A 12,358-nucleotide genomic window follows, 5' to 3' on the forward strand; every position below is an offset into this window, starting at 1 on the left:
CTTTTTCTGTCTGTAATCCCTCCGTGAGCAGCCACCCTCCCACACTCCCCTCCTTCATGTAAAAGAGGACGATTTCTGGCCTGTGATGTCTGAGTGTCTCAACTCAAGTTAAGTTAAAACCACACAAATGTACCCGGCCCTGGATCCCATAAGAGCCCCAGGAAAAGTAAGTCGGGTTTGTGGAATTCAGCTCTAGCCTTTGCATCCCTCTGCCGTTTCCCTTCCTTCTCTCTCTCTCTCTTTCTCTCTCTCTATTCCTGGGGAAAGCTCACAAAACTCAACAGTCAAAAAAGCGAGTTAGCATTCTGACTATTGGAATACTAGCGAGCCCAGGAAGCTTCGTTTCTTCTGCTTCCAGAGAGGTCAGTTGAAAATCTTTCAGGCACATTCTGTTACTCTGGAAGGAAGAGAGGGTGTATACAGGGCAGGCAAGGCCCTGCAAAGTGTCACTTCCGTGTCACTGTGACAAGAAAATATCCTTTCCTCCTCCCTCCCCTCTCCCATCGCAGCCCTCTCCCTAAGAAATTTGTTTTGAGGGATTTGACAATCTTGCAGATAAAGTGCCTGCCTCCTGCACTCGGTTGATCATTTTCCCTCATGGCTGACCGTAATTTCTTTGCTACTCTTAGCGGCAGCTCTGTCCCTGCTGCCCAAGGTAATGGGTGAGGGAGGGGACTTTGCTGAGGTGCCCTGAGCTGGCTGGGGAACATGGACCTTCCCCCTTCCTTCACGGATTCTGTAGTGGCAAAGATTAGAAAGTAGAAGGAGTTTTTAAAATTTTTTTAAAAAAATTAAATCTGCAACCAGCTGAACTCTAGATTATGAGTGGACTTTTTTGTTTTTTATTTTTAAGATTTTTTTAGGGATGTGTGTGCAGGGGGAAGGATTAACAAGATAATTCTAGGCAATATGAGTGACAACTTTGAGCATTTTGAGCCTACTCGGCCAGGAATCTGGAGCCATTTCGATCTTTTTAGATGCTTTTTTTCAGTTCTTTAAGTGAAAGGTTTAAAGGGAGGGGAAGCTGGGAGGAAAAAGAAAAGTGAGAAAAGCAGAAAGGGAGGAGGAAAAAAAACTGGCCCAGTCCCATCTCGAAGGTACAGAGAAAGTTTTTTTAGAGGTGGAGAGAGGGAAAACCAAGGCTGTTATGTACCCTAGGGACACAATTTTAGTGGGAATGGAAGATTTGAGTGGTAAGGGAGGCGCAGTGGCCTCCGGGGTCTCTCTGTTCCAGCAGTTGGGCGGTTGGCACCTCAATTTGAATTGCTGGGTGAGTAGTGGGGTGTGTGGTGTGTGTATGGGGTGTGTGTATGGGGGGATGTGTGTATGTTCATGTCCATGCTTATGGTATTGACCATTAAACCTATGCTTTTTTCCCCCCCTTAATTTAGATCATGGGAAGGAAAAAACAAAACAAGAATCAATGGTCAACTCAAGCTATGCCCTTTCTTTGAGTCCTTTTCACAGCAGTTTTTTGGGGAGGGGGAGAAAGGGTTAAAAAAAGATGGGGAGGAGAGAAGTCTCACTTTCATCACAGTCCTTACACTTCTATGGTAAGGCAGACCCTGTTCCCAAAGTACGGGTGAGCTGGAATCTGGGAAGGGGTGGTACGGTTTGGAATTTCTTCTAACAAATAATTGTTTTCTTCACCCACCAGGGTGGGCTCCATCAGAAAAGAGAGAAGGAAAAATGACATTGCCTCATAGAGGAGCATACTTTAAAAGCTTGAAAGTTTTGAGTGATAAGGCTTTAACAGTAGCAGGGCTGTGTAAACTGTGTATTTTGGTTTCATATTTAATGCTAACTTTCTGTTGCTCCGTCTTTAGTTGTCAATCTCCAGATTTAGATGCTGGCTTTTTAGGGCTATGGTCTTGCTTGTGGTGTGTTTTGTAAACTTAATATAAAATGTGTTTTGGAAACCCGAGCAAGAGCCTGATGACAGCTCATTGTGCTGTTAATGATTAGGGAGAAGGCCCTTTTGCAATATGAATTTGGGATTTAGGATCCATTATACTCTCTTCAACTGTGTGGTGATATCTTTTTTAAAAATTATTATTATTATTATTATTTTTTTTTGAGACGGAGTTTTGCTCTTATTACCCAGGCTGGAGTGCAGTGGCGAGATCTCGGCTCACTGCAACCTCCACCTCCCGGGTTCAAGCAATTCCCCTGCCTCAGCTTCCTGAGTAGCTGGTATTACAGGCACCCGCCACCATGCCCAGATAATTTTTGTATTTTTAGTAGAGACGGGGTTTCATCACGTTGGCCAGGCTAGTCTTGAACTCCTGACCTCAGGTGATCCGCCCGTCTTGGTCTCCCAAAGTGCTGGGATTACAGGCGTGAGCCACCGTGCCCGGCCGGAGTGATTATCTTTTGCCACAAGCTGTAAGGGGATTCTCTTGAATTTGGAGGCAATTCCTTAATTACTTTTATTATTTGTGATGTTATTGTATGACCAAACAGAAATAATCTGCAGTGGTCGATAAGCTCTTCTATCCAATTTTGGGGTGAGAAGGAATGAAATATACCATAGACTTATGTTCATATTTTCAACATCATGAATTAAATTCTGTGTGTCAAATTAAAACACAAGATCATAGATAGTTCTGTCGTTGAGCGTAAAATAACGATGGGTATATATCTTGGTTTTCCTTTCTAGCTGTGTGCAACTCTTTGGTTCAATCTAGGATTGTGTAAACTGTCAGGAATGGTGGTGAAGAGAGTGGAGGCTGTGTTGCAAATGTGTATGTTGTGTTACTGCAAATATCACACCCAGTACAGTCTCCCATGTTGAGGTTCTAGACCCTAGTTTACTCAAATTACCTGCGTTACTTAATAGTGGTCCTGTTGGCTTTGATGAGAGTAAACCACTATTCTTGATGTCTTAGGAGAAGGGAGTTCCTTTGAAAACGTAAATTCCCGACTCCAGTGGTACAGATATTATGATCTCTGTATTGTCACGACAGGCTGCTGCATCGGCATTTTCTGGAAGCAGCAGAGCCTGAAACCTTGTATTCTTAGGGAAACCTCCCCTTTGTGGTTTCGGGTTGTTGGGGACCTGGCTGAGCTGCGTAATAGAATTCTTTCCTTCTGCAATATTTTGGAATGTGATGAAATCCTGACATGCCCTCCAGATTACGTAGTTCTGCACACATTTGAGGATTTTTGAAAAAATTCAACTTTGCCTGGGTCACTCCCTCCTTACCTTAAACTTGCAACACATCAGCTGGAGATCAGAGGGAGCAGCAATTGTGTTTGCCCTCCTTGTCCCATGGTGACTCTGTGTCATTTTCACGCGTGTTATTTATTCTGGCTGTAGATGCCCATTAAAGGATGCCCATGTTTGGGATACTAACAAGGCAGGATAGAACGGAACAATGCAGTTCTGCCTTTGTGTTCGTCTTCCTTTCTGTCGGTCTTTGCTGAATCACAGGGTTTGAGCATTTGTGTTTGTTGAGCCACATGAGTGGAAACATTTATTCTTCCTCTTGGCTTACCTCCTCTTTTTCTAGGGAGAAAATTTACCTGATCAGTGAAGGAAACAGCTGTTTCTTGAGCTTTTCTCAGACTCCATGGTGTAGGCATGATTTTCAAATGCAGGCTGAGATTCGAAAGTTAGGCACAGGGTATACAAGAAAAACAAAAGACCTTTTTATGCAGCTGTTCCTTGTAAATAAATTAGAAAGTTGGTGTCAGATTTTGTTCACTACTTCTTTCTTTAATTCCCCAGGATGTAATAACCATTATGCTCTTAAAATTTACTCTAAATCAAAATTGGTGATTTCCTTTCCATTATATTTAGGAATCCCTAGATTTGGGGTTGTTGTATTTGGTGGCGAGGGGGTGGTCTGGAAATGATTATTATTTGTTAAAAGTTGTTTTGAATTTGAGCTTTTGGATTTCTTCATTTGGGATAGGTTCGATTTATTTCTGGCTCGATTTTGAAGATCTGCTCTCCTAGAAACAGCTGTACTCTCTTACCCAATTCCCAAACATTCTCCGCGAACTCGGGCACTTAACAAGATTGATTATGTTAACGCTAATCATTTAATACCCAAGTAGTAGAGAAATATTTGGCAGGAGGGTGGAGGTTGCAAATTCCTGGGAAATTACTTAGGGGTGAAGTGGCTGGTTCTTCATCCCTGAGACCTGGCGGAGGATTAGGACAGAGGGCCCCGTTGTGCCTGTCGCACTCCCTCACTGACCTCCAGGTTGAGAATTTTGTGACGCTGCCGGAGGGAGGCAGAGGCAGGCAGGAAGAAAACCCTGGAAACTCGCTGATCAGGGGCGAGCCTGGACCGGGTGGGCTAAGATGTAAGCTTGCAAGTGTTTTAAAGGTTGGCTGGGGGAGGCACAATGGGATGTTTTCTTTTTAATTGCAAAATAAATGAGAATGAGTGGAAATAAATTATGTTTAATGAACTTAACTGGAAGTAATTGTTCAAGAGCCTGTGAATGCACAGCTTTACTGGGTCGGGCCTTGGCTGCGGTTTTCACAAAGCCAAGCAGCTGGTGCACATCTTTATTTTCCAGGTTCGAATGTTCCTTTATTCCTCCATCTCAACACCTTCTTTATTTTCCAGGTACGAATGTTCCTCTATTCCTCCATCTTAACACCTTCTTTATTTTCCAGGTTCGAATGTTCCTCTATTCCTCCATCCCAACACCTCCAGCCCACCCACCACCTCTCACCCCCCAGCCCTTCCATCCTCCTTTTGAGGATTGAGAAAAGGTCTTTAAGAAGAGCTGAGCTTGGTCCTCTAGACCCTTCATGTTTGGCAGTCTGTTTGGTGTGTTACCAGCTGGGTGGTTATAGTATAGAAAGGGCCACCCCAAGAAAGGCCAAGGACTTGAAGTGATCAAGTTAGTTCTAGGTATTTGCATGTGTGTGAGAGAATTTGGATGAAAACTGACTGCACGTTTCTCCTCTCCCTGCTTGCTCTGTTCAGTCATTTCCCAGCAAGAAGAATTTTAATGCCTGTGTGAATCCATGAGAAACTATGAGTCGGCAAAATTTCACAGACGGCAGGGAGAATCATCTCTCTTCCTCTTCTTGCTGTCTAAATGGATTTGATTCCAGAGAGGGAGAGAGAGAGAAATAAAAGCCAGCTATTGATAATTTACAATACAAATAAGCAGCACCCTTCCTGGGAGGCTCTCAGGGATTGGAGACGCTCTAACTCTGCAGCCTGCGGGGGTAGGTTCTGCAGCAGCCCGGCCAGAGGATGCAGGCTGTGTACTGCGGCTGGCAGGGTGGGCTTTGCTTTTCTGCATCTCACAGGCAGATCTCTTTTCTCTTACCACCTTGTTTCTCCAAGTAAAACTCGAACCCTGTGAAACCTTCTGTCTTTTATTTATTATTTCCAACAGGCAGTGCTGTAGCTATCAATAGAATTCTTGTCCAGGGAAACAATCCACCATTAGCTGGGAGCAAGGCCTTAGACAGAAAGGAGCAACATTCAACTAAGAAAGACCCTGGCCACGGCGCTGGATGGGTCCTGGCTAGCTGCGAGGGGAGAGGGGCACGGGCCAGGGTAAAATGCTCTGAGGAAGCCCACCCATTTGGGGCCACGGGAGGAAGTCATGACTGCTGTTTTTATTCTGTGTATATAGAAGAGGTTTGCAGGATGCAAAAGCAAGTGTTGGCCTGCTGGGTTGGGATGGGACTGTCCATGCAGGCCTAGGCCTAGGTTGCACTGGCTGTGTCTCCTGTGGCCATCCCACCAGCAGAAATAGTTGCTAACTGCTGGGGTCATAGGCTGTTGGGGACAGGAGGGTTACCTTAACTGACTGTTCACCACCCTCACAGGCTGGAAAAACAGGACTAGTTGAGTTGCCAAAGGGTAGTTGATGGGTAAGAAACAGCCCTTCCTTCATTGTGTTCCCAACCTGTCCTCTTCCCCAACTTACCACATCTTCAGTGATGTGAAACTTTTATTAACGTTTTAGCGGTTGCCATTGGTCTTGCTGCAGCCATAGTAAACGGCATCTGGAAAAATGCATAGAGATGGACTATAAACCAATTTTTAAATGTAAACCCGGAGTGAATGGTGTCCCTTCCTGATGCTGATTTCAGCCCCTGGGAGGGCTGGTAAGTGAAGACCCCCAAAGACCTTCCATGCCCACCCTGAGGAGGGGAAAAGGCTGACAAATGCTCCTCTGTTGCTTTAGTTTTATTGTGCGGAGCTCCTAAAGGCACTTTCTGGCCCCATTTTGCTTCTGCAGAAAGAGGCAGCAATAGGGGCGTATTGAAGAGGAGGGCCAAGGGAGACACCAGGGCCAGCAATGGCTCTATTTGTTTTCAGTGTCTGTTGATTAATAGGTTGCGGAGGTGAATGGCAAGCTTTCATTCCCTCTAGGTTGCCCACAGTTATAGAGCCTTGTGGGGTCGGGGTGAGAGGGGGACTAAGCAGAGGGATCTTAGAAGTGCCTTAATCAGTCTTTCACTTGCCAAGTTCCAAATGAGGAACAGCGTCTGGATGGGTGTGTGGGCGCTTGGCGATGAGGGTGGCATGGCCAAGTTGCAGAGCGCTATGCTTAAGGGTTCTTGAAAGGTCAAAGGTCAGCCACAGGGGCGCCTCCCCCTCCCCATTCCCCCCCACTGTAGTCGATGAATACGATGAATACTTTGGGTGGAAGGGCTTTGTGTGCCTCGAGGGCTGTTAAAGGACCTTTTCTTTATGATTTAACTATTCAATGCTCAAAACCCATGGAGCCTAAGGAACCAGACAGAGGAAAGCTTGGCTTTGCCAAAGAGCGTTTTCTCCAGGTAGAAAGCATAAAGCCCTGAATGATTTAAAGTCAGATGAGGATTTTGGTTCCTTTTAAATAGATATTGTTTACTTCATTTAATGGTTCGGCTTTTTAGTGGACTTTTTCTTTAGTTTCTTGTCAGCCCAGAACTGACCACATAAAGTGTTTTTATCATCTGAATCCTGCTGGGCCGAGATACTGCATGTTTGTATTTGAGAAGCAGAAACATCCTATTAAATGTCTTTACCCCTTCCATCCCCAGTCTTCCCATAATCAGCCAAATGTGTAAAAATCCCTGCTAAAAATATTCAATGCCCTGTGGCATTGTGGCTAAGGCAGGGAACACTGAGCTCCACCTAATTTGGGGTTTAGGGGCAATATTTGCTGAAAATGGTCTAGGATGCAGTGATTGGTAGGTGGGAGTTTGAGGACAGATCCCACCGAGAGTCCTGAAGCAGCTGTATCCAATAGGAAGGTTGGCCCAGGCTGATCTCATTGGGTGCATCTCCCTAGATGAACACAGCAATTAACCCCATCCCAGTAATGCCAGTTTCTGCAGACTGGGAGAGTGTAGAAGTGGGGTGGTGGAGGCAGGCAGGTGAGGCTGCAAAGCTTAGAAACACCACTCTCTCAAGGCATGTAACCTGGAAAAAAAATGTCTTTACCTACTGCGTGGAACTGATAACAAATGCCGACTACTTCATAGGCTCATTGTGAGGATTTCCTAGAATAAAGCATGTGATGCACTCAGCACAGAGGCACACAGACACAGAGCCCAAGGCACCATTAAACGGCGGCCACCCTGAGCTGTGCTGGTGTGGATGGTAGTGCTTCAGGGGTAGCAGCTGGTCAGTCCCCATCCTACCTTCATTTCGTCTAGAAAAGGTGTTCTAAGCTGATGGTGGTGGTGTGACTTCGGCAGCTGTGGTATAACCGTCTCGAAATTATGTGAGTTATTCATATATGAGTGTTTGCTGTTTTTGTGGCTCAGAGAATCCGTTGTCATCATGTTTTCAGAGTTCAGTACAGCAACGCAGGCTCTTCACACAGCTCTCCTTGACCATCACTACCATGACCTTGAACATTGGTTCACTGTCACTGGCTGTAATGATTTTGTATCCCCGTGTAGTTTTGAAGATGTATTTAGGTGAAATAGTTCCCGAAAAGGAACCTGGCCTTACGTTGAGCTGTTTCCCTTGCACATTGGGCTCTGTTTATAAAGAGATAAAAGGGGGAGGGAATAAGTACTGCAGGCTAATGAGCCCACCAGCATCCAACTACCCCATGGATAGTTGCTGCTAATTTAGTTGCCATGAGTACATTTCTGGAAGGTTGTCTATGTTGCAACCAAGTTACTTTTCATATCTAAATTTTCTTAGGGTGGTGCAGTTTTGAACACAATTCTTAAAGACCTCGTTAGAGAAGTGGGAGGTGTTCAAAGAGAAGGAGAACCATCCAAGGGGCATCTTTCTGTTTGGATTCTTTTGTGTTTCATTTATGACAGCTCTTACTTAAAGGCCCTTGCCCTGATCTGGAAGGGACCATGATCACCTCCACCTGCCTTTTTTTTTTCTTTAACTTTCAGCTCCTCTATGGCAATCTCATTTATTGGCATAGTAAAGTGATGACTTTTCTCACAAGAGATATTAAAATATATGGATTAATTAAATACCGCATTTTGAAGAAGGGTATGTGCCTGAGGAGAGTGCCACTAATCATCTAGAATGATCTTGCCCCATAAACAAACATCCTTACCTTTGAAATCAGGAGTGGAATCATGGCTGTGTATCCCCCTTGCTCCGTGAATTAAATCAGAAGAGGCTAGAGGGATAGTGAACTGTGTCATCATTAGTATTCATCAGATTGCATTTTCAAAGCATCTTTGTATTGCACGTTTAGCTTGTGCCTGTCACTGTGCTAAATACTTTACGTGCAAGTTCTCATTCAGTTTTCACAACTCTGCGAGGTAGACACGATTCTCATCCAGAGTTGGCAGAGACAGAAGTCTTGAGGGAGGTCGAACAGCCAACCTGGTGAGGAAGAATTAAAACTCGGGTCTTCCTTGAATTCAGTTCTTGAATCACTGTGTGCAATGCCAGTTGCCCCTAAAACCCTTTTAAAGGCACAGTTGTAATTGAGATAGTGTCTGCAAGGGTATTGAACTGGATGGTCCAGAAGGACCACTAAGCTCTGTTCTGTGATTCTAAGGAGACTACATTTAAAGAGCGCCGACGTTTACTTGAAGTTAATCTGTGATTGGCTTTGTCTTTCCCTTTGAATGCTTGCAGTTGCAATTTGGTGGTTCTTCTGCAGTTTAGGAGAATGTGCTCTGCATTCCGCAGACTGGGCACTTGGGAGGACATAAAGTTCTAGAAGACATAGTCCTTGTCCCTAAGGGACTTAGGTATAGTGGGACCAAGAAGGGTGCACACACCCCCCCAGCAATGGGCATCGTGTGATGTAGGAAGAAAGGGTTCTGGGGTCTGAGGCCGGAGAGGCATAGGCATTTGTAAGAAGAAAATCCTTCCATCATAGAGGATTCCAGGTAGAGGCAGGTGGGCTGGAGTGGCAATTAGTCACTGGTTTTGGCAGGTATGACCACAGAGTTCTCCTCTCTTGCAAGGGAACCCATGAGCTTGGACAGAGAGGAAGTTCTATTCTTTCACAGGGACCTGCCTGGCATGCAGTTGAGGTCAGAGGGAGTAAGGCTAGTCCTAGTACAGGTCCCATTTTTTCCCCCTAAAGCCAGGCAGTACCTAAAACTTCCAGTTCCCTGCCACCCCCTCCACCCCACCCCCACCCCCATGATATAGTTTTGACTGAACAGGAAAAAAGTAGTTGGCTAGGCTCAGGTGTGCAAAATAATACCGGGAGAGGTGTTAGTAGCCAGAACACAGGGCTCCACCTTTTGTTGGAATCGCCTTCATATGTATATCTAAGAAGATGGAGACTTAATTTTTAAATCTCACACTCAGTTAACTCCATTATTGCCCAAACGCTATCTTCCTCTTTTGTTGTAAAGTAGAGAAAGAGGGTTTTCCCCACATCTCCCCTTAGTCCTGCTTAGGAGATGGCTGTGGGATTTGTGCTTCTTTACTGTAGACAGATCATGTCATCTGGACAGCTTCTTCCTAACAATAAAAATAATATTAATAATAAACCACTGTAATAGATAATAAATAACAAACTTATCATGTGCTAGGTTCTGTGCTAAGCCTTTTCCTGGGTTCCTTAAGAACTAGGATTTGATTCATGATCAGAACCCATGGCTCTTTTCCTCTGTGCTTGCCTGTGTGCGTGTGGTCCTCATGGAGGAACACAAGAACCACCCACAACACCCAGCAAGCAGGCCCAAGATGCTTGGGTCCTGAGCCCAGACCCACTGTGAATGAATTAGGGCCTACTGAGAGATTGCCTAGGATTGGGGAATCTGAATGAGTGAAAAGCATCCTGGGAGATGCTGACTGCTGCTGGTTCTGATGCCCACCACTAGCCCTTTCTCCTCCCATGTGCTGCTTCTCCTGGCTGATGGTGGTCCTGCTCCCGTGGCACTTGATCAGTCCTTCCACCCCTTAGTAATCATCTTCCCTTCTCTGGGCTATGGGTGGTTCTCCCCACTGGCCCTGGTGTTTTTCCACACTCACTTTAAACTGTCTGGAGCTGGTCTGCTTTCTTTCATGTCAGCGGGCATGTATCTTTCCAACCAAAGAGAAAACTTCTGGAAGGCAGCAACAGTCATTTGCCTTGCCTCCTAACGGTCTCCACTTTGTCCGTGTCTGTCTCTTTCCCTCCCTTCCTCTCCTTTTCCCTTTTCCTTCTCCACCTCAGCACACAGTGGGAGCTTCCTTGTTCCTTATTTCTCAAGTTGTCCTGAGCAAATCTTCCTCTTAAGGAATCCTTAGTGCCTGTCCTTGAGGTGCCGGCACTGGCTGTGGGCAGCAGCCCTTCACCCTGGCCATGGCCTGCCCAGCCCTTCATGGCTGCCCCGCCCTTCATGGCTGCCCCTTTTATGGAAATGTTGCTGATTTCCAAAGCTCCATCTGCTTTGGTGGCTTTTAACTTACTTGCTTTGATGCAAAATTGGTAGCACATAACACAAAGCTCCTGTAAGCAACCTGCTAGCCCCTTTCTCAAAGAGTCCAGTTATACATAGGAATTGGTAAACCAGGCTGTTGGAAACGTTGATTTCTTTTTCTGTAGTTTTTTTCTGGGGCATCTAGAGAGAAGGCCTTATTTTTCTTTCCACACATAACCACAAAAAAGTTAAAAGCACTTTTTAAAAGACGCTTTCCCCTCAATTACCTGTGGTAAGAAATGCTGTTCTTATATTACATTCCTTCCTCACCCATTTAAAAAAAAAAAAAGGACAAGAAGAGAAATAGTAAAGAGAACTAACTGCTTAGTGATCCCTGAGCTCAACAGGCGCTAGTGGGCAGCACTAGAACCTTCCTTCTTTTCTTTTAATGCAATTCCTTTTCCTTGATGTTAATGCAAGTTGTGCCTTCCTAAAAGTAATAAAAGGAAATGAAGACACGTTCTGAAATGAAACTTGACTCTAATCCATTCATCATCTAATACTTGCCTCTTTATCTTCGCTGGTACCTAATCTGGTTAAATGTCCCTGTTGTAGGATTTTAGTGAAAATCCTCTATGGGGAATAGGGTTTTTTGCAATTGGATTACTCTCAGTAAATGGCCCAGTAGTTCGCTTGTTTCAGCTTAATTTTTTCTTTGTGATCTTGCTGGGCTAAGTTATAGCACAGAGTAGTGGAGTGCGGAGGGGTGGACTGAGCGGGAGGTGGGGGAAAGAGGAGGAGAATAATTTGGGAAAGCCTGGGCATGGCAACTAGAAACATTTAAAAAATGCTTTTCTTCCCCCCACCCTGCCCTCTGCTTCCCTCCACTGACCCACCCTTCCCAAACACAAAAATGCCTGTACTTTGTTTTTTAGAACTGCCCATTTCTAAAATGCATACCTTTTATTAGCCCAATTCATCATCATCCAGTTAATGTATTAGCGTTCCCGGATGACTTTCTAATGAAATTCCTAATGAATCAGGGCTGCTGTAATCTGCATAAAATATGCAGGTGCTTGCCAGGCAGTTTAGAGCTTTCTGGTAAAGTTCACACTCCCACCCAAACCATGAGTGGGGTTTTGCATCCATGCTGTCTGTGAAGGATTGTAGCATGCCCGCTGTTTCTAAGGGCAGGGAGGGGATAGGAGCTGTCGGGGGGGTGGCTAAGGAGGCTGGCTGGGTGGGATTTGGGCCCTGCCGGTTTCTTGTAAGTGGTGGTTTTCCTAGATGGTCCCCTGTGCAGCCTGCCTGCCTCCTGGAGATGGGGCCTTGGGGTAGGAGGTCCTCACAACATGCGGAAACGCAGTAGGCATGGGAGATTGAAGTCCCCACTTCTGACTCACCTGCCAATGGGAAAAGTGCAGACTCTTGGGCTCCATAATGGGGTAGGGATTGAGAAGGTATTTTAAAAGCCAGGCTTAGTGGGGAAATAAAAACTAAAGCAGACCCACCCAGAGAGCTGTCTTACAACTATCTATTATTTTCACATGGACTGGGGGGAGTATGGGATGGGCAGAGTTGAGTGCATCT

At 45.3% G+C, this 12,358-nt stretch overlaps 1 protein-coding gene across 50 annotated transcripts in view; it reads left to right on the plus strand.

The window, feature by feature from the left end:
- The window catches only part of TCF7L2 (transcription factor 7 like 2), a 217,607-nt gene that overhangs the window by 178,609 nt on the left and 26,640 nt on the right, over positions 1–12,358 (plus strand). Inside the window, exon 1 of one of the 50 annotated variants that reach the window (XM_034931507.3) lies at positions 1–1,270. This exon is cut by the window's left edge and continues 1,627 nt beyond it. The exons of the other annotated variants lie outside the window; for them this stretch is intronic. Coding sequence (XP_034787398.1) covers positions 1,148–1,270 — 123 coding nt within the window. The 5' untranslated portion in view covers positions 1–1,147. The remainder of the gene's footprint in view (positions 1,271–12,358) is intronic. 50 annotated transcript variants of the gene reach the window in all.

The sequence above is a fragment of the Pan paniscus genome, chromosome 8 (genome assembly GCF_029289425.2).
Source record: "Pan paniscus chromosome 8, NHGRI_mPanPan1-v2.0_pri, whole genome shotgun sequence".
NCBI lineage: Eukaryota > Metazoa > Chordata > Mammalia > Primates > Hominidae > Pan > Pan paniscus.